At 58.5% G+C, this 22,921-nt stretch overlaps 1 protein-coding gene across 1 annotated transcript in view; it reads right to left on the bottom strand.

Moving 5' to 3' along the window:
- Positions 1–209: 209 nt before the first annotated feature.
- Positions 210–22,921, bottom strand: part of PKD1L1 (polycystin 1 like 1, transient receptor potential channel interacting) — a 114,810-nt gene continuing 92,098 nt past the window's right edge. The window contains 15 exon segments of the mRNA XM_039235665.1: positions 210–277; positions 280–367; positions 3,203–3,418; positions 4,506–4,640; positions 6,034–6,174; positions 6,427–6,531; positions 7,142–7,372; positions 8,152–8,325; positions 9,314–9,397; positions 10,963–11,086; positions 14,817–14,927; positions 19,256–19,374; positions 21,091–21,243; positions 21,596–21,680; positions 22,611–22,749. Coding sequence (XP_039091596.1) covers positions 222–277; positions 280–367; positions 3,203–3,418; positions 4,506–4,640; positions 6,034–6,174; positions 6,427–6,531; positions 7,142–7,372; positions 8,152–8,325; positions 9,314–9,397; positions 10,963–11,086; positions 14,817–14,927; positions 19,256–19,374; positions 21,091–21,243; positions 21,596–21,680; positions 22,611–22,749 — 1,961 coding nt within the window. The 3' untranslated portion in view covers positions 210–221.

The raw sequence follows: 22,921 nt of genomic DNA, 5'->3' as shown, positions 1-22,921 counted from the left end.
GGTCCCCCAGGGACGTAAGGAGTTCGTGGAAGAGAATGTGCTTGGTCACCCCTCAGGGCCTTTGGATCTCAACCGAAAATCTCCCATCTTTGCAAAGACGGGTGGCTCCGAATCGCCATCATGTGTTAATGACCGCAAGCTAGGGTCTGGAGGAAAGCGTCCTCTGAATGGCGTGGTGCTCCCTGACCCCAGCCCCACAGCTTACCTGTGCCTCGGCCGTCTCAGCCTCTTCCCGCTGTGGCTGCTCCAGTCCCAGCCAGGCCAGGCACCGTCCCCGCATGCAAGTGGCCACGTCTCCTAGTCTCAGCCAGGATTTGCGTGGGAAAGATTTTCTTTTTCGAGCAAGAGTCATGAGGGAACCTCCCAGCTGCCGAGGAGGACAAAACAGAAAGACACATTCCAGGTCATCAAACCCAGCGTGGCCTTGTCAACCCGATGGATGGGGCTGTCGGAGGAGCTGTGAGGGAGACAGTAACTGCTCAGGACAACATGGAAACCCCTCTCGTGCCGTAAGCCAACTCGCAGCACGATGGGTCCAGCCAGGAGAACGAACCTTCTTGTGAAGGATGCTCTCCGTATGTAACGGCCGAGGACAGATGCAGTTACTGTGACGTGTGTTTCCACACATGACACCGGTTTGGGTCCTCGGCGGCCCTGCCTGCCGTGTGTGGCCTCGCTGTGAGTCACGCCTACACCGGGGGACACAAGAGGCGCCCTCATGGTCTCCTCACTTCGGCCACGGCTTGGTTCTTTCTTTACTGCAGCCCGAGACTTCTTAGCTCAAAACGCCTGTTGGCACCGAGCTTGAAGTTTTGCACATTCGACTGTTTTAGAAACAGTCCAAACAAGCAGACATTTGTGGCACGACTTTGCATGCTACGCTGAGTCAGGCACCGGACCCCACGGCACTCTGCCACAGACCTCCCCTGCACAGCTGCTCACAGCCACGCACAAACGACCGCCCCCCCCCCTTGCCTCTCCGCATCCACTGCCCTTCCCCCTTCCTCGAGGCAGTCCCGACACACAGCCTCTGGACAGTCTTGTGCCGAGCGACCCGCCCAGACCTGGCCACGTACAGCTTGTGCGTGCTGCTGTTTCTCGTGGTCATCTGTCTTTCCTGGCTCGGTCCTAACTCCCTCGGACCCCTGGCAACGTGTCAGAAGCCCGCAGGGAGGCCCAGTGCCTGGGGACAGGACACTGTCCCTTCAGACGGCAGGTGTGGGTCTGAGACTTCCCAGATCTGCCGGCCACATGAGCCTGTGGTGACCAGTCTCTGCAGAGACCCCCGGCCAGCACTGCCTTCCTGTTCCTCATGATAGAGTCCAAGTGCCTCATCATCTCAGCATGACATTCAGGGCTCTCCTGGCTCCAAGCATCGTTCCTCAAATCACGGCTGCTGGACTCTGAACTCCAGCCTACAGACTCTGCTCCCAGGCATCTCCGTGAGCTGGTCTCTCTCATCGGCGGAAGCCCGCCTCCACTATCCCTTCTGCTGCGTGAGGACTTCCTGGTCTCCTTGGGAAAACAAAGCAGTCTCTATTTCCCTTGTTCTTTGAGGAAGCTTCTAGTTCGGCTTCAGAACTGCATATAGTTGTGCGAGATCCACATGCTGAAAACTACAGAACACTGAAGAAAGACATCCAAGAAGATCTAAATAAATGGAGAGACGTACAGGATTCTTGGCTTCAAAAACCTCCTACCCTGAAGATGTCCGTCCTCTCCAGCTCTGATTTATACACCCGCAGCAACCTCAGTCACAACCCCAGCGTGCCATTTCGTAGGCACCGACGAGCGGGTTCTACAATGTATGTGGAAAGGCAGAAGAGCCAGAGCGCGCTGAACTGAGCAAGGACTGGCCTGGAGGAGGGGTCTGTGCTGTTCTCAGACGCAGAATCGTGTCCAGTAATCATGACAGTGTGGTGTTGGCGAAAGAAGGGGTCAGCGGAACAGGACGGACGAACCAGAAACAGGATCACGGACACAGTGACGTGACTGGTGGCAAAGACACTGGCAGTTCAACATGCTTTTTAAGGGTGGAGCCGGGGCGGCTGGTGTCCCGAACATGAATGAACGGGAACTCTGACCCGTACCTCGAAACTTATACTAACATTAACTCAAAATGGACCTAAATCTAAAACATACCAACTGTGAATCTTCTAGAAGAAACATGGGAGAGACTATGTGTGCCAATGGGGTTGCCATTTGGTTTTAGATAGGACACTAGTAGAACGTATCAAAGAAGAAACTGATCGTCATTTATAAATATTAACTACTTTCTATAAAAAAATACTGTTAAAAGAATTAAAAGAAGCCAGAGAATGGGAAAAATAGTTACAAATCACATATCCAATAAAGGAAATGTACCAAAGGATAAAATTGCTGCAATTCCTTCTTCATACACTTGTGATCCTCTATGGACTGTGGACGACGTCCACTTCACTGTTGCCTAAATAGAATGGGAATTCTTTAAGTAATTGTGGAATGAGTGCATGAATGAACAAGTGGGTGGGTGGCTGGGCACATGGATATGTGGATGGATAGATGGATGGAGGGACGGGTGGGTGGATGGGTGGATAGATGGAGGGAGGGACGTGGGGAGGAAGGGAGAGAGGGCGGGATGAGTGGGTGGGTTGATGCATGGAGGGGTGGGGGTGGGGTGGGTGAATGGCGGATGGGCAGAGGGAAGACTGGATGGATGAGCAGGGAGCTGGGAGCTGGGAACATTGAGAGAACATGTCTGAGAATCGTCAAGGCGGGTGTGTGTGTGTGTGTGTGTGTGTGTGTGTGACACGTGAGTAGATCTGCAAGTGGCAGATCAGTAGGAAGATGGGAAACACGGATCCCCATTCCGAACTCACCCCGAGGCTAGAGAACCTGTCGAGCGAAGGCTGGCTAGCGGAGTGAAACCTTCGTGAGACAGGAAGTTTGGAATAACAAGGAGAGAGTTAGCGGCAACCATGAGAGGAGGAAAGAGACGGGGTGCGGCTCAGCACCTGGAGGGCTGGGGACTCCCTGGAGGAGGTGGCACCCTGGAACGCTTGGTCTTGCTGGACCTGTTCGGCTGCAGGAGCGTCGGGCCCCTCCCCCGTGCAGGGCAGATGGGCCCAGGGAGTCGGGGCCACGCGGAAACACGCACACAGACAAGGAGAGCTTGGCGCCCACAGCAGCCCCCGACTGCAAGGCCCGGGCCGCGCGCACGTACCGTTGCCAGCCACACGCTGCTCAGGACCATGAGCACAGCCGCGCAGCACCACGCCGGCGCCCGCAGGCCACCCTCGGGAAGACCGGCGAACGGGTCTCTTGGGCGTCCTCCCGGAAGACGGAACAGCAGGCCTCGGGAGACGGCCGCGAAGGCGCCAGGCGGTGCGGCGCGCAGGCGGGACGCGGCTGCCATCGCCAGGGCGAGGACGCCTGCCAGCTGGGGGACGAGACCCGCCCCGCTGAGCCGCCCGGCCTGTTCTGGGGCCCGAGACCCGTCGGGGGCTTTGGAGCGCCTCCAGGTAGCAGACGCCTGGAGACCCAGCTTTGGGGTGCCCGTCCCATCTACCCAGGGGCCGGGGCTGCCTGCTGCACCTTCTCCGGGGCCCTGCCCCGTCTTCACCCTTCCCCTCCCCTCCCCCATCTTGCCCGTCTCCCTCTCCTCTCCCGCCTCACCCCCACTCATCTCCCTTCCCTTCCCTCCCGGCCCGACTCCTCCCCTAGGGCCCACCGGCCCGCCCCCTCCTCCCTCTCCAGCGCCCAGCACCATCTCTCCACTCCTCCTCCCTGCACTCCGCCCTACCCCGATGGGCACTCACCCCCATCGCTCCCTCCCCCCCCCCCCCCCCCCCCCCCCCCCCCCCCCCCAGTGACAGACCTGTTGTGGAGCCAAGCTCTGCTCCCAGGGAACAGAATTCTGGGAGTTACCAGCCCGTGACATCGGGCCGGGGTGGGAGCCAGGCTTCCCGAGAAACCCCGCCTGCACGGGAGCACGTTCCTGATTCCTGCTCCTGAGTCCCACTGAGGCACGACTGCACGTGGGGGCGGGGGTAGCCAGCACGCAGCTGGGTTTCAGGTATTCCCAGGGGGCTCCGGGGGTGCAGGGCCCGAGCCGGGAGGACGTCCTCCCGTGAGGAAGTGCCCGGGCTGCCGGCAGCCGCCCGGGACAATTCAGGGAGGGGGTCACCAGTCGCCCAGCCCCCACTCCCAGCAGTCAGTGGACGCTCTGTGGGGACGACGGCCACGTGCACGAGCAGCGGTACAGGTGCGGCGGGAAGGCGTGCGATGCAGCCGGCGTGGACCCAGTGCGCGAGTCAGGGCTCCTGTGCTCGCGGCCACGACTCCCTCCGGAGCGACCGGCACCCGTGATGGAAAAGTGCACTGAGGTGTTGGAAGCCCGGGGCTCTCGGGGGTCCCAGCTTGAGAGCCCGTCTCCCGCCTCCCAGCCGGGGAAGGCGCTCACAGAGGAGGACGCTGGCCGCGCTCACTGGGGAGAGAACCTGACCCTGACTCGGGAGAAGCCTCACCCCTGCCGCGAAGACGCCGGGGAGCGAGCGGCACGTCAGGAAGGAGCAGGACGCGGCCGGTGTCAGGACGCCCACCAGGCAGACGCATCTCAGCGTCAGGACGAAGGAAAGGGTCCCCTGCAGCCACGTCACCCTCTGAGGTGGAAGGAAGGGGCACGTCACCCCGGCTACCGGCCGCGCCTGCCGCCGTGCGCGAGGGAGCTTCTGGCAGTCGCCGCAGGTGACGACGTCCTGCGGGCCACAGGAGCCCCAGGGCCCGCAAGGGCAGTGTGCACAGTGGACCGGGGCGAGGACCAGGCATCACGGCGTCCAGGACGACCAGCACGGCTAGTCCGGGCCTCACCTCCCCGAGCTGGGACACCGCAGCCCCGGAGGCGGCCCACGGCCTTCCCAAGGCCTGCGGCCCGGGGGCGGCTGTGCGCGGAGCGTTCCAGGCTGACCGGAGCCCCGGCGGGGAGCCCCCAGCAGGCCGGCCCGGCCCCCGGCGCCCCTCGCTGTGAGCCGCCCCCTCCCGGGGCCCGCGCATCCGTGAGGCTGTGACGAGGCGGCCACAGAGACAGCGGGCGGCCACCCGCTGGTGCTTCTCTGAACAGAGCAAGGAAAAGGCCAGCATCACGGCTACGGTTACAGGTGGCGGAGCCCGCGGCCAAGCCGGAATCCAGCCGGGAGGAAGAGGGCCGACGAGCGAGCACGGACTCCCGGCAAAAGGCCGACAGGAGCCCGCCGTCCATCGCAGAGAAGCGGCCCCCGCCCTCCCGGAGCCGCCAGGCGTGAGGACGGACACACTGTCCACCACGTCAGCACGAGGCAGCTGGTCAGCACCGTGAGGACGGGGAGGCCCCTAGGGGACACGTGGGGAGGGAGGGGCACTGCCGGCTCTGGGCCAGTGTCTGGGTGTGAAGCTCGTCCTCACGCATGGCGGGGCCCGGCTCCAGACTGGAGGCTGGCCAGCAGCCGGGGCCCAGAAGAGCCCATTCTTCTAGGGCCTTCTGGGAGGGCCCAGCCCGGGGGTGTGAGGTCACTCGGGGGCCTGGCTGCCACCCACTGGGTGGAAAAGGGAGCTCCCAGAAGGCCTGCAAGGTCGGGGGGGGGGGTGGCAGTGAGGCCACAGGACGAGGAGGCCGAACATCAGGGCTCCACCTGCCCACGCCCACGTCCACATCCACCACGACAGCTGTCCCCGCAACAGGCTGTGCTGGAGCCCCCCCTCCCCTCCAGGACTCCTGCACCCGGATGTGCACTTGCCCTCTCCTCTGATGACGCCCAGGCTGGTGGGGGTCAGTCCCCCTGGCGGCACCAGGGCCTTCCTGCACCGTGGGAGGGGCTGACGCCACCCACCTCCGGGGCCACTGTCAGAGAAGGGGAGAAAACAGACACAACACACGCACGCGCAACCCGCCCCATTGGGACTGCGGACCCTTCCCAGTCCCGTTCAGATTGAGAGCATTTTTGCTCAGTATGGAACAAATCCCTTGTCTGGAACCTTCTAGAACATGTATGTCCTCTTCCTTTGGACAACGTGCCATACCTGATTCCACGAAGCCACAAGACTGAGGTCCAGGAACCCCTGGAAAGCTTCCTTTTGGAAGCGGGCGGCCACCTCCTCGGCGAGAGTGACCAGGTGGCCGGAGGCGGCGTAGTAGGCGAGGCCGGTTGCAACCACGGCGAGCTGCAGGGTGGAAGGGGAAGGTGGTTCGGGGGGGCTCCCGGGATGGGGGGCACCGCACAGCTAGGGATGCAAAGTAAGTGCTGCAGCAGCAAAGGGACGTTGACCTCACGTATCTGTCAGCAACACGACGGGGACACGGCAGCGTGCCCGGAACTAGCAAGGGCTCAACCCGCTTCTGCTAAGACGGTCTTTGCCGTCAGGCGAGGACCTCGCCGGCCTCGCTCTCCTGCAGGACGAGGGCAGGAGACCTACCTCCAGCCAGCGCCCCGGGCTGCACCAGTAGCTGCGGACGCCCGTCGCTGCCGAGCCGGACACGAGCAGGCAGAGGCCGGTCAGGCTGAGCAGCAGGAAGGCCAGCTGCGGGAGGGGCACCGGTCAGAGACACCACCCGCCGTGTTCGCAGGCCTGCGCCCCCCGCTGGGCCCCGCGGGCACCGGGAGCTGTTGGCACCCTTCCCGCAGAACCGCCCATCCCGCGGCCCCCACGCGGGAGCTAGTTAGGGACGCAGGGGAGGCCACGGTGGCCCCGTGCACGCAGACCCTGTGGCGGGAGCAGCGCGCAGCAGGGTCCCCGGGGCCCGGCCTCATGCAGCCCCAGGAACGACCTTCCACATGTGCGTCAGACGCATGTTCCTGTCGGCTCCTTGGCCGAGCAGAGCTTTTGCTCAGAGCAAGGGACAGGATGCTCAGTAAGGGTCTCAAAGAAACGTGTCCCAGGGCAGGTCAGCCTCGCCGAGCCCCTGGGGACCCTTCCAGGTGACACCTCTAAGCCAAAAGAGCCCTTTCAGGGACGCTCCCCTGCCTCCGCAGAGCAGTGATGCCGGTGGTCACCGCAGAGCAGAGAGGGGGCCGGGACTGGGTGCCGACCATCCCCTGCCTGGCTCTGTGTCACAGTGGGCGGCACTGCGGGTCTGCGGGGATGTGGGGGCCTTGTCGGGGGACCCCACAGCAGGCGCGGGCGGACCCACCTCGGGGAGCGTGTGGCGGTACCACCGGGCCTCGTCGCCGTGGAAGACGGCCACGGACTCCACCTGCGGGGAGAGGGCCAGGCCCCCCGCAGGGAGCAGCTCGGCGCGCAGGGACACGCCAGACAGGAGTCGGGTCGGAGGGTTATAGAGCGCGAAGTGCACGGACACGGTTCTGGTTCTGCCGTCGATCCACCTGCTGGCCCTGAGGCTGCTCAGGGCCGCGTGGGCCGCCTGCCTGCAAAGCAGTGAAGGTCGGGACGAGCCGGGCCGCCACCCCAGGCCGCTCGCTCCGGGTCCCTGAGGCCCCCCGGGATCCTGGGGCTGGATGGACAGACTTCTGTGTGTCCCCGACTCCTCGCCCGGGACCCTGAGGCAGGGGCACAGCTCGGGGAGAGGCGGCCCCCTCTCGCGGCAAGGCCTCTAGAACCTTCATTCCTCTTTTCCTGCTGCGGGCGTACCCTGTGCTGGGAAGACGCCCCCTTTGGCCCATTTGTGTGTGTGGTGACAACGGTGTAATTTCCCTCCTGTGTTGCTGGTATCACTCAAAGGCAATGTGTCAATGTGGGCTGCCGGGGAGGCGGGGTCAGGCCACCGCTACGGACGACGGCTACACCTCGGGTGCCCACCTGCCCAACGCGGGACCGAGGTGGGGCCGCCCTCCTTCACGGAGCTGGGTGAGGCCCAGGACGGCCCCCGAGGCCCAGTGAGGCCCCATGAGGTCCCTTGACGCCGAGTGAGCAGTCTGCCCAGCACAAAGCCAGTGAGGACATATGTCCATTCGGTCCCCCGACCTCCAGCCTTCTGGCAAATTCTGGGGGAACGCGTGACCTGTTCCTCTTGTGCTCAGACACTACAGCCTGCAAGGCCTCATGGCCAGGGCCTGGCTCCCGTCATTTCCCAGTGAGAAGGCAGCTTCCCCTGCCCTGGGCAGGGTGGCCCCTGGCACCCGGCCGCCGCACAGAGCGCTGGGCAGGCAAGAAGCCTTCACGGCGCTGACCTCCGAGTCCCACTGACCTGGTGCGGCCCAGGCTGAGCTCCCGGCGCTCCCCTGCCCCACAGCCCCCGGGACCATGCAGGGCCACAGCCTGGATGCCTGGATCTGTCCCGGAGCGGTTGCTGGGGGCTCCCCCTTGGGGCCCACGTGCAGGAGAGTCTTCGGGGAGCACAGAGAGTGGGCTGGGAGGCTGTAGGAGAAACAGGTGGAGGAAGAATCAGATGCATGTTTCAGTCGGGCCCGCGGCCTGGGCTGTGTGAGCCTGGCCACATGGCGGCACGCCTGCTCTGACACACGGGCCCCACTCCCTCAAAGCCCCGTCACCCCTGGGCTCCAGTGGAGCCCGCCACGTGAAGGCCATACACCTGTCGCGGCTTGGACGTCAGGAGGGCTCCGTCCTCACAGGATTTGGGTGAGGGGCCCACCTTCAAGCACCCCCTACCACTAGGAAATGAGAGAATACCGTTTGTGGTATTTTGGAGATGTCCTGCTTTCGCCCAGCGTGCTGGGGCGGGCAGCTGGCGCGGGAAAGGTTTGGCAAGGGAAGCAAGGGCAGCCGCACCCACGGCTGTCCCCGACCCCGGCCGCTGGCCATCTCACACCACAGCCAGCCTCCCAGCGAGGGTTCTCACATCCCGCGGCCTTCCTGCCCCACCATCTCCCCCACTTCCGAACCCAGAGTATTTTACAGAGAATGAACTGGTGGGCACCGGAGGGGAGATGGGGGAAACAGGTGATGGGGGTTAAGGGTGCACTTAGGATAAGCACCGGGTGACGCACAGAATTGCTGTGTCCAGTGTACTGTACCCCTGAGACCAACGTGATGTGACATGTTAACTCTATGCCCGTAAGTCCATGAATCCATATACAAATCCCTACATGCACACACGCAGTTAAGTCATATGCGCACACACAGATAAGTCATACATGCACACACACACAGCTAAGTCACACATGCATACACGTGCACAGCTAAGTCATGCACACACACATGTATGCACAGAGAAGTCATACGTGCACATATGCACACATAGAAAAACATACATACATGAATCCATCAATCCTTCCATCCGTACACAAACAGGGAGCCTCAGGAGAAAACACACACACGCTCACGCACGCTCACGCCCATGCACACATGCTCATGCCGAGAGAGGACCACACGGAGAGCAGCTCACCTCGCACTCGCTGTCAGGTGAAGCTCTCCGCTGTTGGATGAGCAGAGTGCCCAGGAGGTGGCACGTCCCGCCGAGCGCTCCGGGCTGGAGGGAGAATAAACATGGAGATGCCTGCTGCTCTGGACACGGTTAATACCCCGTTGGGCAGCTGACTGGGATTCCGGTAAAACTTTAAACATAAAGAAATAAAATAAAACAACGACAACAACAACTACAGAGACGCCTGGACAGACGGTGAGCCTGGGACACACGGGATGCTGTGTTCTGGAATCGCCAGCGACTGGTTACCCTTCAGGACGGATCTGACCGACGTTCTCTGGAAGACTCGGCCTCCTCACGGCCTTCGCACCAAATCTGAATGGTCACTTTTTGTCTTTTTTACAATTTTTAAAAAATTAATTTATCTTGAGAGAGAGAGACTCCCAAGCAGGCTTTGCACCATCACTGCAGACCCCCATGCGGGGCTTGAACTCCCGAACCCCGATGACCTGAACCTGGATCACGAGTCAGAGGCTCAATGACTATGCCCCTCAGGCGCCCCTGCCTTTCGTCTTTTTCCAAAGTGTCCCCCATGTCACCCCCACGGCAGCACAGAATGCGACAAAAGTGGAATTGGGAATCCAGCCAACCCTGGGACAGCTGGGTCTGCGCTGCACGGACCCACAGACCCGCGCGTTTCCTCAGATGAATCCAAGCAGACCGTCCGAGTATTTCCTCTCCCTTAGTGCGTTCTCAACGAGCTTTTCTCTCTCCAGCTTACTTGTGAGGACGCAGCGTAGAGTCCACGTAACGTACGGAATTCTGCATTCACTGACTGTTTACGCCATTGGTAAGGCACAAGGTCAACGGTCAGCTGCTAGTTAAGCCGGAGGGCGTCAGAAGCTATATGCGGAATGTCAACTGCGTGGGGGTCAGCACCTCTAACCCTTGCTGTTCAAGCGTCACCTCTGTGCTGTTTGAGGAATGCAGGACAGAGTCATTTTATTTTCTTAAAGGAAAGTAGAACATAGGGGCACCTGGGGGCTCAGTCGGTTAAGAGTCGACTTCGGCTCAGGTCATGATCTCACGGTTCATGGGTTCGAGCCACGCGTCGGGCTCTGTGCTGACTGCCAGCTCAGAGCCTGGAGCCTGCTTCCGATTCTGTGTCTCCCTCTCTCTCTGCCCCTCCCCTGCTTGTGTTCTGTCTCTCTCAAAATAAACGTTAAAAAAATTTATAAAAGAAAGCTACAACATAAAAGATAAATAAGGAACAGAGTTATTGTATAAAATGCATATTCATTGGTAATTGTTCCTTCAGGATTTGGGGAAAGCCCTGCCTCTCTCTGGAAGCTTCCTGGATGTCCGCCCACCCCCTGCGGTGCCATGTGTCCCATGTCACAGCATTTAACACGCAGGCCTCGCCTTCTGACCTGCCGGCCACAGATCCTGTGGGGCTGCCGTGCCCTGTGTCAGGAGCAGCCCAGGCTGTGCGCTGGGGTGGAGCAGAGTTGTGGGGGACCGGGAAGCAAGGAGATGCACCCCCTGTCCAAGCCAGGAGCCGCTGGCCCGCAAGCTAGCGGCCACTCGTGAGCGTGCAGTGCTGCAGGCCAGGCATGGGACACACGTTCCCTCAACGACCCCGCGTGAAGGGCGGATGGACGGAAGCCCACCTGAGCGCCCGGCAGGCCGGCTGTGGGGGCGCCTCGCCCGTGCAGGCCGTCCAGCAGCGTGGTCAGACTCCAGCCCCACCAGGCCCCCACGCCCGTCAGGCCGCCGGGGGAGCTCCTGGCGTTCCTGCGCACGAGGGCAGAAGAGAAAAGCGGCTTTTCTGTCATGTACCTTCTCAGCGCCCGCAGAAGTGAAAGCGAAGCCGCCCGCAGCAGGCAGTGCAGGGTGGCTCTGGACGATGCCCGGCCCCCCGCAGCAGGGGAAGGGGCACAGGGGTGAAGCCACCCGCCCCTCCGCTCACTGTTCACGCCACGGACACCACCGTGTGCTGGGCGCTCTCCCGGGCACAGGGGGAGAGAGAGCACCCCAGCCCTCTTGTGGGGAAGCAAACAACAAATCAGATAAATAGGCAAAACGGAGGCTGTGTCTGGGGGTCCACACTCAGGAGAGAAAGCTAAGGAGCAGACCCAAGGCAACGAGAGGAGTGAGCTGCAGGGATGCGGGAGGGAGGGCCATCCAGGCGGGGACAGCAGGCCTGCACGGGGACGGGCCTGCGAGGTCGAGGAAGGGCGTGGGGGGTGGTGTGGCCAGTGCCGAGCGAGCACCGGGAGGGGGCAGACGAGTGGGGAGCTGGGACCCCAGCTAGAGATACAGCCCTTCCTCCCTCCACACCTCTGCCTGCTGGACGGCCTCGCCCCTTCTTCCCCGACAAAGCCCCAGATCGGCCGTGGAGCCTGCCCAGACGGCCTGAGCGGTCAGGACGCAGGCACAGACGGGGGCAGGACGACACACAGTAGGGCCTCATCGAATGTGGGTCTGGTTTCTTTCCCATTGATTTTTATGACTCTTGTCAGACTTCTGTTCCACTTTTCCAGCAAGGAACCGACGTGAGGCGCAGCAGGATCTGAGCTGAAGATGCGGATCATTTCCGCTCGCTTAGACAAAGCAGTGAGGCCACGCGCTCGGCCCGAGCTGTACGCAGCCCCACGAGGAGCAGACGTGGCTGTGAGCTACGGCCGCAGGGAGAAGGAAACATGACATTTCTCTAGAGGAGGACGAGATACTTCTCCCTGCCTCTAAACACGTCCTTACGTGTGGCTTCACAGGAAGGACCCGGAGCCAAGGCAGGGATGGTGGGCGGGTAGCACCCCCACAGCTAACACCCAGGGCAACGGCAACGGACTCATGTCTCACCATGTCCGGGTCTCCCTCCACGAGAAGGGGGGCCACTTCTCCGGGGAGGTCATGCGTGGGAAAGCCATGAGAAGTTAGGAAGCCACAGAGACTCCAGTCATGCAGGGACACAGTGCAGAGAGCAGGGCGTGAGCCAAACAGTCCGAGGATGTTCTCGCTCTGTATCAGGCAGAGCCGCCGAAGCAAACAGGCCCACAGAGCGGGCTAAACGTGGCCAAGATAAAGTCGGCAGCTACATCCCCCTGATGGCTCTTAGGGGGGCATGACTGGTTCACGTCCTGGTGCTTTATTGGGTGGTTTGCTTCTATCTAGCTTGGGACTTTCATGGAGACTTGATAGAGTCCAGAAAGACTTCACATACAACCTAAATATGGAGGAATCCAATTTCATGATCCTGGTTTTGCTACAGCAGAAGAAATCAGTCGTCCAGCTGCCTTGCCGTGCGGATGGGACATGCGGGCTCTGGGTCAAAGGACTTGCCTGAGTCACGTGCTAAGCAAACAAAGCTGGGTCCCTGAATTAGACTTAGTTGGCTCTTCCTGGATGCTGGCAAACGCTGAGACCTAAGGAGCTGTTGAGGTTTCAGGATTAGGTACTGGGGGCGGGTCTCCCTTGAGCATCCCAGTGCGAGCCAGGACACAGCAACACCCCTCCCCTGCCTGGTGGCCCACACGTCCATCAGTACTGAGGTTTGACATCACAGTGGGACACACAGGTCCACACAGACCACGGGGCCAGCATCTGAGCCACGAATCCAAGCATATCCATTGTTCTACGTGTGAGACATCATACAACTATTATCTCAGCTGCAATGTTTCTGACATGGGGACCAAGAAGTACTTCTTGTATGAGAAGTATGTCAAGTAATGCTGACTTATGAAATACGAGATCAAAAATAAATGGTCTAAGCCATTTATTAGATATTTCTAAGCCAGAAATATCTCAGGATTTCATCTTTTCCAGAAAGAACCATCAAATGGTCACTTTGCTTTGCACACAGCGCCTCCTGCTGGAATAAGAAGTGTGTGCGTGCAAGTGGGCAGAAAGTTGAGAAGATGGTCATTAATGGAAATAAGAGCAGTAGCTGCAGAGGGGGGCAGTTGCACTGTTAGAACAATCGCCAGTAAGCAGCTGCGCTCCTGTGTTCAGTACAGAGTCCAGACACATGAACTTGGACATCCTGCTCCCAATACGAGTGGGCCCTAAATGTGCATTTGTTAGCCATCATCTGGGTGGGAATCGATCACCACCTCTCTCACAGAAGATAAAAGCAAATACGCCCTTAAGTAATAGATAAGTTAAATGGATTTGCCAGCCACCCACCTCTGCCTCCCGGACACCAACAAAAATAAAGTCCATCAAGTTGAATTAGTCAAAGGCAACAGATTCATAGAAAAAAAAATCCAGGAATGTGTTTTAAAATATTCTCCAGAGGAAGAGAAAGTAGAGCCTGGAACGCAGTGCTTTCTTTCAGCCTCCTAGACCATAGTAAAGAATCAATAGGAGTTGCGTCACGCACTTCAGAAATCAAAGCCAAACTCCTTTGAGAAGAACTATCAGACTGAATATTTTTGGCAGGAGAGAATAAAGTTGCTTAATAACAACTGTCAAACAAACAAACAAAAAAAACCCAGGGACGGGCACACGAAGTGTCCATATTGACATGGTCATGTCCCAATTTCAGAAACACCGAAACATGGAGAAAATTACGGCACAACAAATTCCAGTGTGGTTGCCTCTGGGTGGTAGTGCTCTTTCCTACTGAACATTTGCTGCTTTCTAGTTTCCCATTCTTCCGTGTTCACCTACAGTGGACATGCATAGTAACCGTGGGAAGACACAAGTGAGCACCTGAGAAGTGCTAGATAACGTGAGGGTTTTACTGCTGCTTGAAATTGTGGCCATTGGTCGTGAATCACAGCAGCCTTTGGTCGAAAAACTCAGGTGGTCCTCACAAAAACAAGCAACCTCAACAACCTGTCTTAGCATCTTGGCACCAGACCTTATGGTGCCTCAAAATACCGTTTCACTATTAATCCAACTGAGATGCTAAAGATGTGCCCAAAGTTGGCCAAAAAGAGGCCTCCTGTCAACAGCGGGGAGAACAGCGTCCGAGTCAGCCTGACAACTTTCTCCAGATCTCACACAAGGGATAAGTGGTGAAAGACCCTCTCTGGGCCTCAGTTTTGCAAAAGTAGTGTCCCAAGAGAGAGGATTGGATGGTCTAGAGGATCCCTTGCTTCTCTGATGATCATCTGTAATAGCAGACAGACAGACAGACTTTTGTTCAAAATAACAGAGTTTGGGGCACCTGGGTGGTTCAGTCGGTTAAGCGTCAAACTTCGGCTCAGGTCATGATCTCACGGTTCATGGGTTTGAGCCCTGCGTCGGGCTCTGTGCTGACAGCTCGGAGCCTGGAGCCCACTTCAGATTCTGTGTCTCCCTCTCTCTCTCTCTGCCCTGCCCCCACTCATGCTCTGTATCTCTCTTTCTCTCTCTCTCATAAGTAAACATTTAAAAGAATGCATAAGAAAAAAACAACAACAGTAAAGTGACCCTCACCATGGGACCCTGGGCTCCGGTGCCTCCTTTGGAGATGGCGGCCACGACATCTCCGTGTACAGCGGCCCTGGGCCCAGAGAAGTCTGAGCAAACACCCTACCTTGTAAACTCGTTCCGGATAGCTTGATGGAGGGCACCTTCGTCCCGGGAGCCCTTCCCACACAGTAGACACCAGTGCGGGAGCAGCAGGAGGGTGTACACGCAGGCGTCTCTGTAAGAAACAGTTTAAAAGTGGCCTCCGCACAGACCCCGTGAGCACAGAGCCCACAACGTGCTTTTCGTGGAACGGAGCTTTTACACCCCTGGGTGAATTCTGTGTAAGCTGAAGTGTGTGTGGAGGTTCATTTTTTTTCACACATGGACATCCAATGTTCCCAGCACTGGGGCTGTTGTTTTTGTTTTAAAAGTAGGCTTCATGCCCAGCACGGAGCTTGAACTCACTGCTCTGCTATTCAAGACCTGAGCTGAGCTCAAAAATTGGCCCCTTGACCGACTGGGAGCGACCCAGGCTTTCCTCCTGGTACCATTTTCAAAAAGGCTACACTTTCTCCAAAGAAACAGACCTCCGTGCCCCGTCAAAAAATCAACTGAGTGTATTTGTGTCAGTCTGTCCATCTGTCCCTCATCTACGGGTCTGTCCTCTATCACCAGTTCCACGGGGTCTTGGTTACCAAGGCTTTATAGTATGTCCTAAAGTCAGTCCCCCGGCTTTGTTTAATCTTTTCCCGAGTTCTTCTGGTTACTCGAATGCTTCTGCTTTCCATAGAAGTTTTAGAATCAGCTCGTTAAGATGTATAACAAAGCTTGTGGGATGCTGGCTGGGAGTACACACAGGGTCTATGGACCCAGCTGGGAAGAACTCGCACCTACCCACGAGCATCTCAGCCGACAGACAAAGTAGGTCTCTCCACGTCTTTACATCCTCTGGGACTTCTTTCACTCGTGTTCTGTGGTTTTCAGCATACAAATCTGCACGTTTTCTTGGATTGATAGCTAAAAGCCTCATTTCTGCCGTGCTCCTGTAGATGCTATTCCTTTGTCCGTTTTCTATTTCAGCTGTTCCCTGCTGGCAAATGGGAACAGAACTGACTTCAGGTTGACGTTTCTCCTGCAACTTCTCTAAATTCATGTAGGAGTTCTAGGAGCCTCTTTCACAGAATATTCGAGGTTTTCTGCACAGACTAGTCATGTCTTCTGGCAAGAGGCTGTGTTATTTCTTCATTTCAAACCAATAACCATGTATGTCTTCTTCCCAATGCGTGGGCTATGCCTTCCAATAGGAGGTTTAATCAGGGAGAGAAGTGGGGACATCCTTGCCTTGTTTCTGATTCTTAAAAGCACACACTGGGGCACCTGGGTGACTCAGTCGGTTAAGCGTCTGACTCTCGACTTTGGTTCAAGATCCTGCAGTTCTTGCGTATGAGCCCCATTTTGGGCTCTGTGCTGACAGCGCGGAGCCTACTTAGGATTTTGTATCCTTCCCTCTCTGCCCCTCCGCTGCTTGCTCTCTCTCTCTAATAAAAATAAAAAAAATTAAAACATGTTTTTAAAAGAGCATGCACTGTTGCACCTCTAAGTGCGAGGTTAGGCACAGGGTTTTCACAGATCCCCTTTATCGTTTTACAGAATCTCAGTTACAGAGACTTCTTTCCCGCCACGAATAATGTCGAATTGTGTCAAACGGTTTCTTCTGCATCTATTGAGATGATCAGATAGTTTTTCTGACTTGGTCTGTTGATACAGTGGGTTCCATCATGGTCTCCTGCTTCTGTCTCTTTTACCCCCACAGGTGTCACCCCCGTCCCTATTTGGATGGAGGAGAATGGCTCTGTCGCCACTCCCCTCTCACTCTGTCCTACGTCCCGGGGACCACGTGTGTGCTCTCCGGTCAGCTGCAGACTAGCCCAAACCGTGACAGGACCAGGGCCAGGCTGGTTGGGGTAGGTGCCCCCAGGTGCGGTGTTTTCCACCAGGAGACATGTAACATCGGTTCTTCCTCTCCCTGTTTTCATGTTGGCCTTAGTTGATGACTGATGCTTAGACTTGTTAATTCGTTAAAGGCTGCCGGAATGGTCCATTCTATCATCTTGTCTTCATGCGGCAGCTGGAATACCTCTGTAGAGAGAAACAGGCCCTCCCCTGTGACGTGATTTCCCAGGGGCAGTTTGTCTGGGAAGACGGGACTGATCATTACCAGCTTCTTGAAGGCTGGTTCCCAGCTATCTGCTGACACCGTTCAGTGACATGTCTGGTGTCCCGGTGACCTCAAGGCTCTATAATGAGCTGATGAGCTTCAATCCATTGTTACCGTGATTCCTCATTTCGTGTCAAATTACCCATCTTTGGCCCACGTGAGCCCCTTCACACTGGCTTCTGTGTCCACTCATTACTTGTTTCCTTTCTCGCCAAATGTTCCAGGTTCATCTTACACATTATCAGTCACGGACCTGAAATCATGAAACCCAACGATACCGTTTTCTTTTTGATGGAATGACCTGAGCCCAAGTCGGACGGGTTAACCAACTGAGCCACCCAGGTGCCCCAACATACTTCCAGTCACTTTTGATTCAGATTCAGGGCTTTAGGGCTTTAACTTCTTTGGACTCAAGTCTGTACCTCCTTCCTCCCACACTGAGAATCCCACCTTCGAGGGTACAAGAATGGCAGAAATCGGAAGTCAAAGAGTCCCCCATGTGCGTCATCCCACATGAACCAACAATCAGAATGAACACAAAAACGCAGCACTAACGAGAAACACAGCTGTGGAAACGGATGGACGACCTTCTTTCCAGGTTCTCTCTGTCGTCAGGGACCAGGCTTGTAAGGTCAGATGTTTTCATCTTAAAGCACATTTCTGAAGGCCATATTCCTTCTCTGTCCCCTAAGTGACGACTTCCCGAAGCGGCAGGGGTTATCTACTCCTCGTTTTAGTGAGGACAAACAGATGCACAGAAATTTGATTCCTGGCCACCTTGGCCGAGTGCTGCTTCTCCTGTAACAGAGAGGCGTCTCCCGTCTGTGCGGAAGGTCCCCGTGCTCCAGGCGACCTAGCCTCCCCCAAGACAGCGGGGCTATTTTCAGGCTATTACAAAGTTCCCGCACGGCCCCGCTGGTGCCCGGGTCGTGTCCTGGAGGCGCTCCTGGAGCAGGGCTGCTGCGCAGAGGCAAACGCATCCGTGACGGCGCGGTCTTCCCAGGTCCCCCGGGGGCCCCATTATGCAATCACGTCTGTGCTCTGTCATGGCGTCTCCTCTCCGTCGGCTCACCCACCAACCGCTGCAGATTTCTGTGCTTTGATCTGTGGTTCTCTCATTAGGAGCGGAAGCGCTCTCCTCGCCTGCCTTCCTGAGCCCAGTCTTGTTCTAAAGAGTTGGTCTTTTCTCCATTTTTTGGAGCCTCTTCATACGTTACAGTTGAGCCTTTGTCTGCTACAAATATTCTTCCCAGTTGGTCCCTGTCTTTTTACTCCACGAATGACATCTTATGCCACACAAGGTGTCTCTTTTTCGAGTCTGGTGTCCCCAGGTTTGTCTTCTCTTCTGTTTCTGCATTTCAAGTCGCAGGGAGCTTTTCCTCACCCACAGGTCATGGAGAAACTGACACACGCTTTCTCCTGGGATTGGATGCTTTGGTTTTCACATTTACATCTTTATCCACTTGGAATTTGCATGTGTTATGACAAAAACATCCAGGTTTGTTTGTTTTGGTTTTTTTTACACTTCCCTCACGACCCTTCAGTTCCTGCTTGTTAAATCTCCCTCATTTCCCCAAAAACCGGAGACGGCGCCTTCGTCACACGCTTGCCTCGCTGTGTGGCACTGTGTTTGGGCCAATCTCTGGGTTTCCTGGTCCCTCCCATGGGGCCGTCCCTTCCTCGTGTGCCCAGAGCCAGCCTCTTTGGGGGCTACAGCCCTACTGTCGCGTCCAGCAGAGTGAGCCCCAGCCGCCCGCCCTGCCTTCTGGGGTGTTCGTGGCTGGCTCTCCATGTTCCTTCTTCCAAAGTGACTTGATCGCGGGCCAGAACCAGTGGGGGAGAGTTGGGGGAGGAGGAAAAGAAGGAAGGTCTGCTGGCCCTTGACCGGGACCGTGTCACAGTCTACGCTGGTTTTGGATGGAACTCTGGAAGACGGGACCCTGTCCTGCTCGGGAACAGGGCACGTGTTTCTGAGTCCTCCTTGGGGCCGCTGCACTTCTTCTGCCTGACGCCTGCGTGGGCCTCTTGTAGTTTACTTCCCTGCCAGTCTTCTCTCAGGTGTGTGAAGGGCCCTGGGGTCTGCATGTTGGTTTCCCAGCCTGTCCCCTAAGTTCCCTCCTGCCTGTTTCCTTGCTCCTTTGTGTGGGGTCTTCCAGACTCTCAGTCATGGCACATGTGAACGGAGGGGGCTCAGCCTCGCTGCGGACCTGCTCTCTCTGGACCCACCATCCCTTTGTGTCCCTCCCTTGTGGCTGGGTCCCACCTGCACGCCCTCCCCGCCCAGGGCCGCCAGCGCCCCCTACGTGGGGGCAGGAGCAGAGCCACCCCAACCTGCCGCCACCCACCTCAAGGCCACCCACGTCCGGCTCTCCCTTCTCATCCTCTTCCTGGTGACGCGGAGCTGGGCTGCGGAGGGTGGACGTGCCCGGCGCAGGCGGCGTGCTCGCTGTCGGGCAGCCACCATCTGTGGGGACAGCAGTGCAGTGAGTCGGGGACCGCGGGTGAGGTCAGGGGATCCCACAGTCTGGAGCGTTTGTGCCACCCGGGCTGGGGGCAGAGACGCTGTGCACGGGTCACACACAGCAAGCGGGCGGGCAGCGGGCCAGGGAGGGGGCAGGTCCCTGCCAGCTCTGGGGACAGCATCCCTGTGCAGGGGGGCTGTCTACACCGTCTGATTACAGGTGTGGGTCAGGCACTCAGGACACCTAGGAAATCAGAGACCCCCTGTCCTGGGAAGTGGGAGGCTCACCTATGCGGCGCCCCGGGGTGGAAGTCACCTATGTGGGTCCCCGAGGCGGGGAGGTCACGTATGCGGGGCCCCGGGGCGGGGGAGGGGGGTCACATATGTGCGGCCCCGGGGCAGGGGAGTCACGTATGCGGGGCCCCGGGGCGGGGTGGGGTCGCGTATTAGGGGCTCCGGGGCGGGGATGCTCCTCCCTCACTGCCGACGCTCCACCCTGAGTCCCAAGGAGGACAGGACACACCGATGGACACCTCGGGTGGGGTCACTCAGCTGCCAGCCCGGCATCACGGCCGCACCTGTGACCGGACTCGAACCCGAGGCCAAAGACACAGGAGGGCAGCAGGCCTGGTGCACAGGGGCCGCGGCTGCCCACGGGACAGGAGGAGAATGAAAAGGGACCCAGGAGGTGAGAGGAACCAGAACCGCGTGCTGAGGGCCGCCAGGTGCTGCAGCAGGTGTGCAGCCGAGCCTCGGGGCCCAGAGCCTGGTTACCACCCAGGTGGCCTCAGTCTAATGACGTCACTGCCCCCAGTGTCCGTGTGACTGATCTCACAGCAGGTGCAGTGACGCACCCGCTGCACGAGGTGGCGGGAGAAACACACCGAGTGTAAACGAGGTACGAGTGGTCAGGGCAGGGCACACATGCAGCACGTGCCCTGTCACCAGGGGGCCCACACGTCACTCAGACAGTGATGCCAATGGCCAGTTAGACTCAGGAGCTCACTGGTCACCTGGGGAAGGACGGCAGTTGGGAGGGAAAGGTAGGGGTGAGGTCTGACTATCAGCGAGCTGGGCTGGGGTGTGTCCCCAGTCATTCCGCAGGAGGACACGTCGCGTGCCGGGGACCGGCCCGTGCACTTCCCCATGGGAGACCTTCCTCTGCCTACCTGTTGTCCCCCCGCCCGAGAAGGCTGTGCACCGGACGGGAGATACTGACGGAAGGAGGGGGTGGGGGGGCGAGGAGGGAGGAAGCAGGAAGACGTAACTTTGTTGTGGGTCCACAGAGACACAGACAACTTGGAAGTTCTCCAAAGTCATGGCCACGAATTCTATTTCTCATCTGCCTCCATAGTTTAAACTAGGCTCAGGTCATGATCTCGGGGTTTGTGGGTTCAAGCCCTGCGTCGGGCTCTGCAATGAGAGCTCAGAGCCTGGCTGGGATTCTCTCTCTGTCTCCCTCTCTCCTCTTCAAAAAATAATAATTTAAAAAATAAAAAAACATACAATAGGCTCCTGTTCTCAATGCTGATTTCTGTGGGACTAGGGCAGATGCAAGGAGATGGGCCCCAGGGGCTCACACACCGCGTCCGGACAGGCAAAGAAGCACGAGCGCCTAAGCCACACCCCTGGGTCTCCCAAAACGCAGCCGAGTTTGAATCAAAGAGGGAGTTCAGACTGGCCCACGAGGCCAGACGACGGCCCCAAGGGCGGCCTCACCTCCTCCGTCTGACCTGCACGTCGGGGTCTGGGGGACCTTGCACGCTCTTCCACCTCGGAGCCCAGGTCCCTGGTGGCCGCACGCAGAGACTCGGAGAAGAAATACGGGTCATCTCTCCTTCTCCAGGCAAAGCCCAAGGCCACGAGGCCGACCTAGAAGGAGAAATCAGACAAGGCACGGTCCCCGTCACCATCCCTGTGACCCACAGAGCTGTCCCTGCTTCCTGGGTGCAGACGCAGGTGCAGGCTAGTGTCACCTGCCTGGGACCCCCGCCCACCCCGTCCCCACGCAAGATGGGGCTAGAGCCTCTGCACCCCAAGGCTCCGTGTCCTCGAGTGACAAAGGGGGTTGGAGAGGTCCCCCAGCCCTAGGATGTGCCCGAGGACTGACAAACAGGTTCCCCCCTGACACTCAACCAAGACACGGAGAGGTGTCCTCACAAGTAACCGGAACAGAGCCCCGGCCCCACGCCCAGGCCCCTGCTGACGGGAGGGCCCCGCTCACCAGAAGTGGCTGGGTGACGAACACACAGCACAGCACAGCCAGGGTCAGCACCTGCAGCCACTGCGCGCACTGTGTCGGGGTGAACCTGTCCCCGGGGAGACAGCAGCTGTCAGCGCCAGCCTATCTGTGCCCAGGACACCAGACCCGAAGGTCCGCGTCCTCATGGCAGTGGGCGGGGAAGGGGCCGCGGCGGTGGACGCCCTGTCCTTCTGCCCAATGGAGGGAGCTCTGTCTGTCCGGAGCAGACGTCAACCCCAAGAGAGAGAGAAAGGAAAACCCAGCACAGAGACGCAGAGAGCAGGGGCTGGATAGGGTGGTAATAATGACAATGAACTTTGCATCTGCAAAGCCCTGAGCCTGGAGGACTTCACTTGTTCCTCCTAAAACCCTATGAACTGGGTACTGGGAACATTCCCGTTTCACAGATGAGCAAACTAAGGCATACAGAGGTTTTCTTTTAAGTAACTTGCCCATCATCACCATGTGACTCCACACACGCATTTGAAGAAAGGGAAGCGTCAAGGGCAGAGGGGAAAGCGTCTTGGTGTTACTGCCGCTCTTCCTGGGCCACGGGAGCCACGCCGAACTGTGGGCTGAGGTGCCCGGGAACCAGATGGAGAGGCCACCGTGCAGGCAGAGTCAGAGTCCCTGAAATGTGTGCATCCTCACCGACCTGGGGGGAAGCTCCCCCGCTGAGCCAGCACGCCTGGCTCAGAGCCCAGCTTCTCGGGAGCTTGGCAGCCGGACCCCCTTCCCGTGGCTTCTAGTGGCGGCTGGGGCTCTGTCGGGGCCGGGCCACTGTCCCAGGGCAGGCTGGCCAGGCCCTGGCGCCCTTTGGGATTTGTGTGCGGATTCTTCACCCCCAGGGCCACGGGAGGGAGACGCAAGGATGAAAATAGCAGCAGCCACATCTGGGCTCATGCTCTGCGTTCCCAGAGACGCAAAGAATCTCATTATCAGCAAGAGACTCTCCCAGCCAAGGACCCGAGGGTCTGTGAAAACCGTGACTGCTCACCTGTAGCCCAGAAACGCTGTCCCGAAGCCACAGGCCGCGGACATCAGCCAGCAAATGGCCCACGCTGCGGAGCCGGACCAAGGCGGTGGTGCCCTCGGCCGCTGGAGCGCTGCGGGTCGTCCAGGCCCGCTGGTGGGAACTAAGGGGGGGAGGGAAGACGCACACGTGTTAACAGACCTCCCCCCTCCCCCCCATCCGGCACGACTGCCAATTCTCCCTCGGCTGGACTGGGCCACGGGTGTGCAGACATCTGGTTGAATGTTATTCCTGGTGAGTCCACAAGGGAATTTCTAGAGAGATGAACGTTTAAA

The sequence above is a fragment of the Hyaena hyaena genome, unplaced genomic scaffold, assembly GCF_003009895.1.
Source record: "Hyaena hyaena isolate Hyena2069 unplaced genomic scaffold, ASM300989v1 scaffold_101, whole genome shotgun sequence".
In the NCBI taxonomy this organism is placed as follows: Eukaryota; Metazoa; Chordata; class Mammalia; order Carnivora; family Hyaenidae; genus Hyaena; species Hyaena hyaena.
Note: the sequence above shows the minus strand (reverse complement) of the source record. Positions and strands in the feature narration are given on the sequence as shown.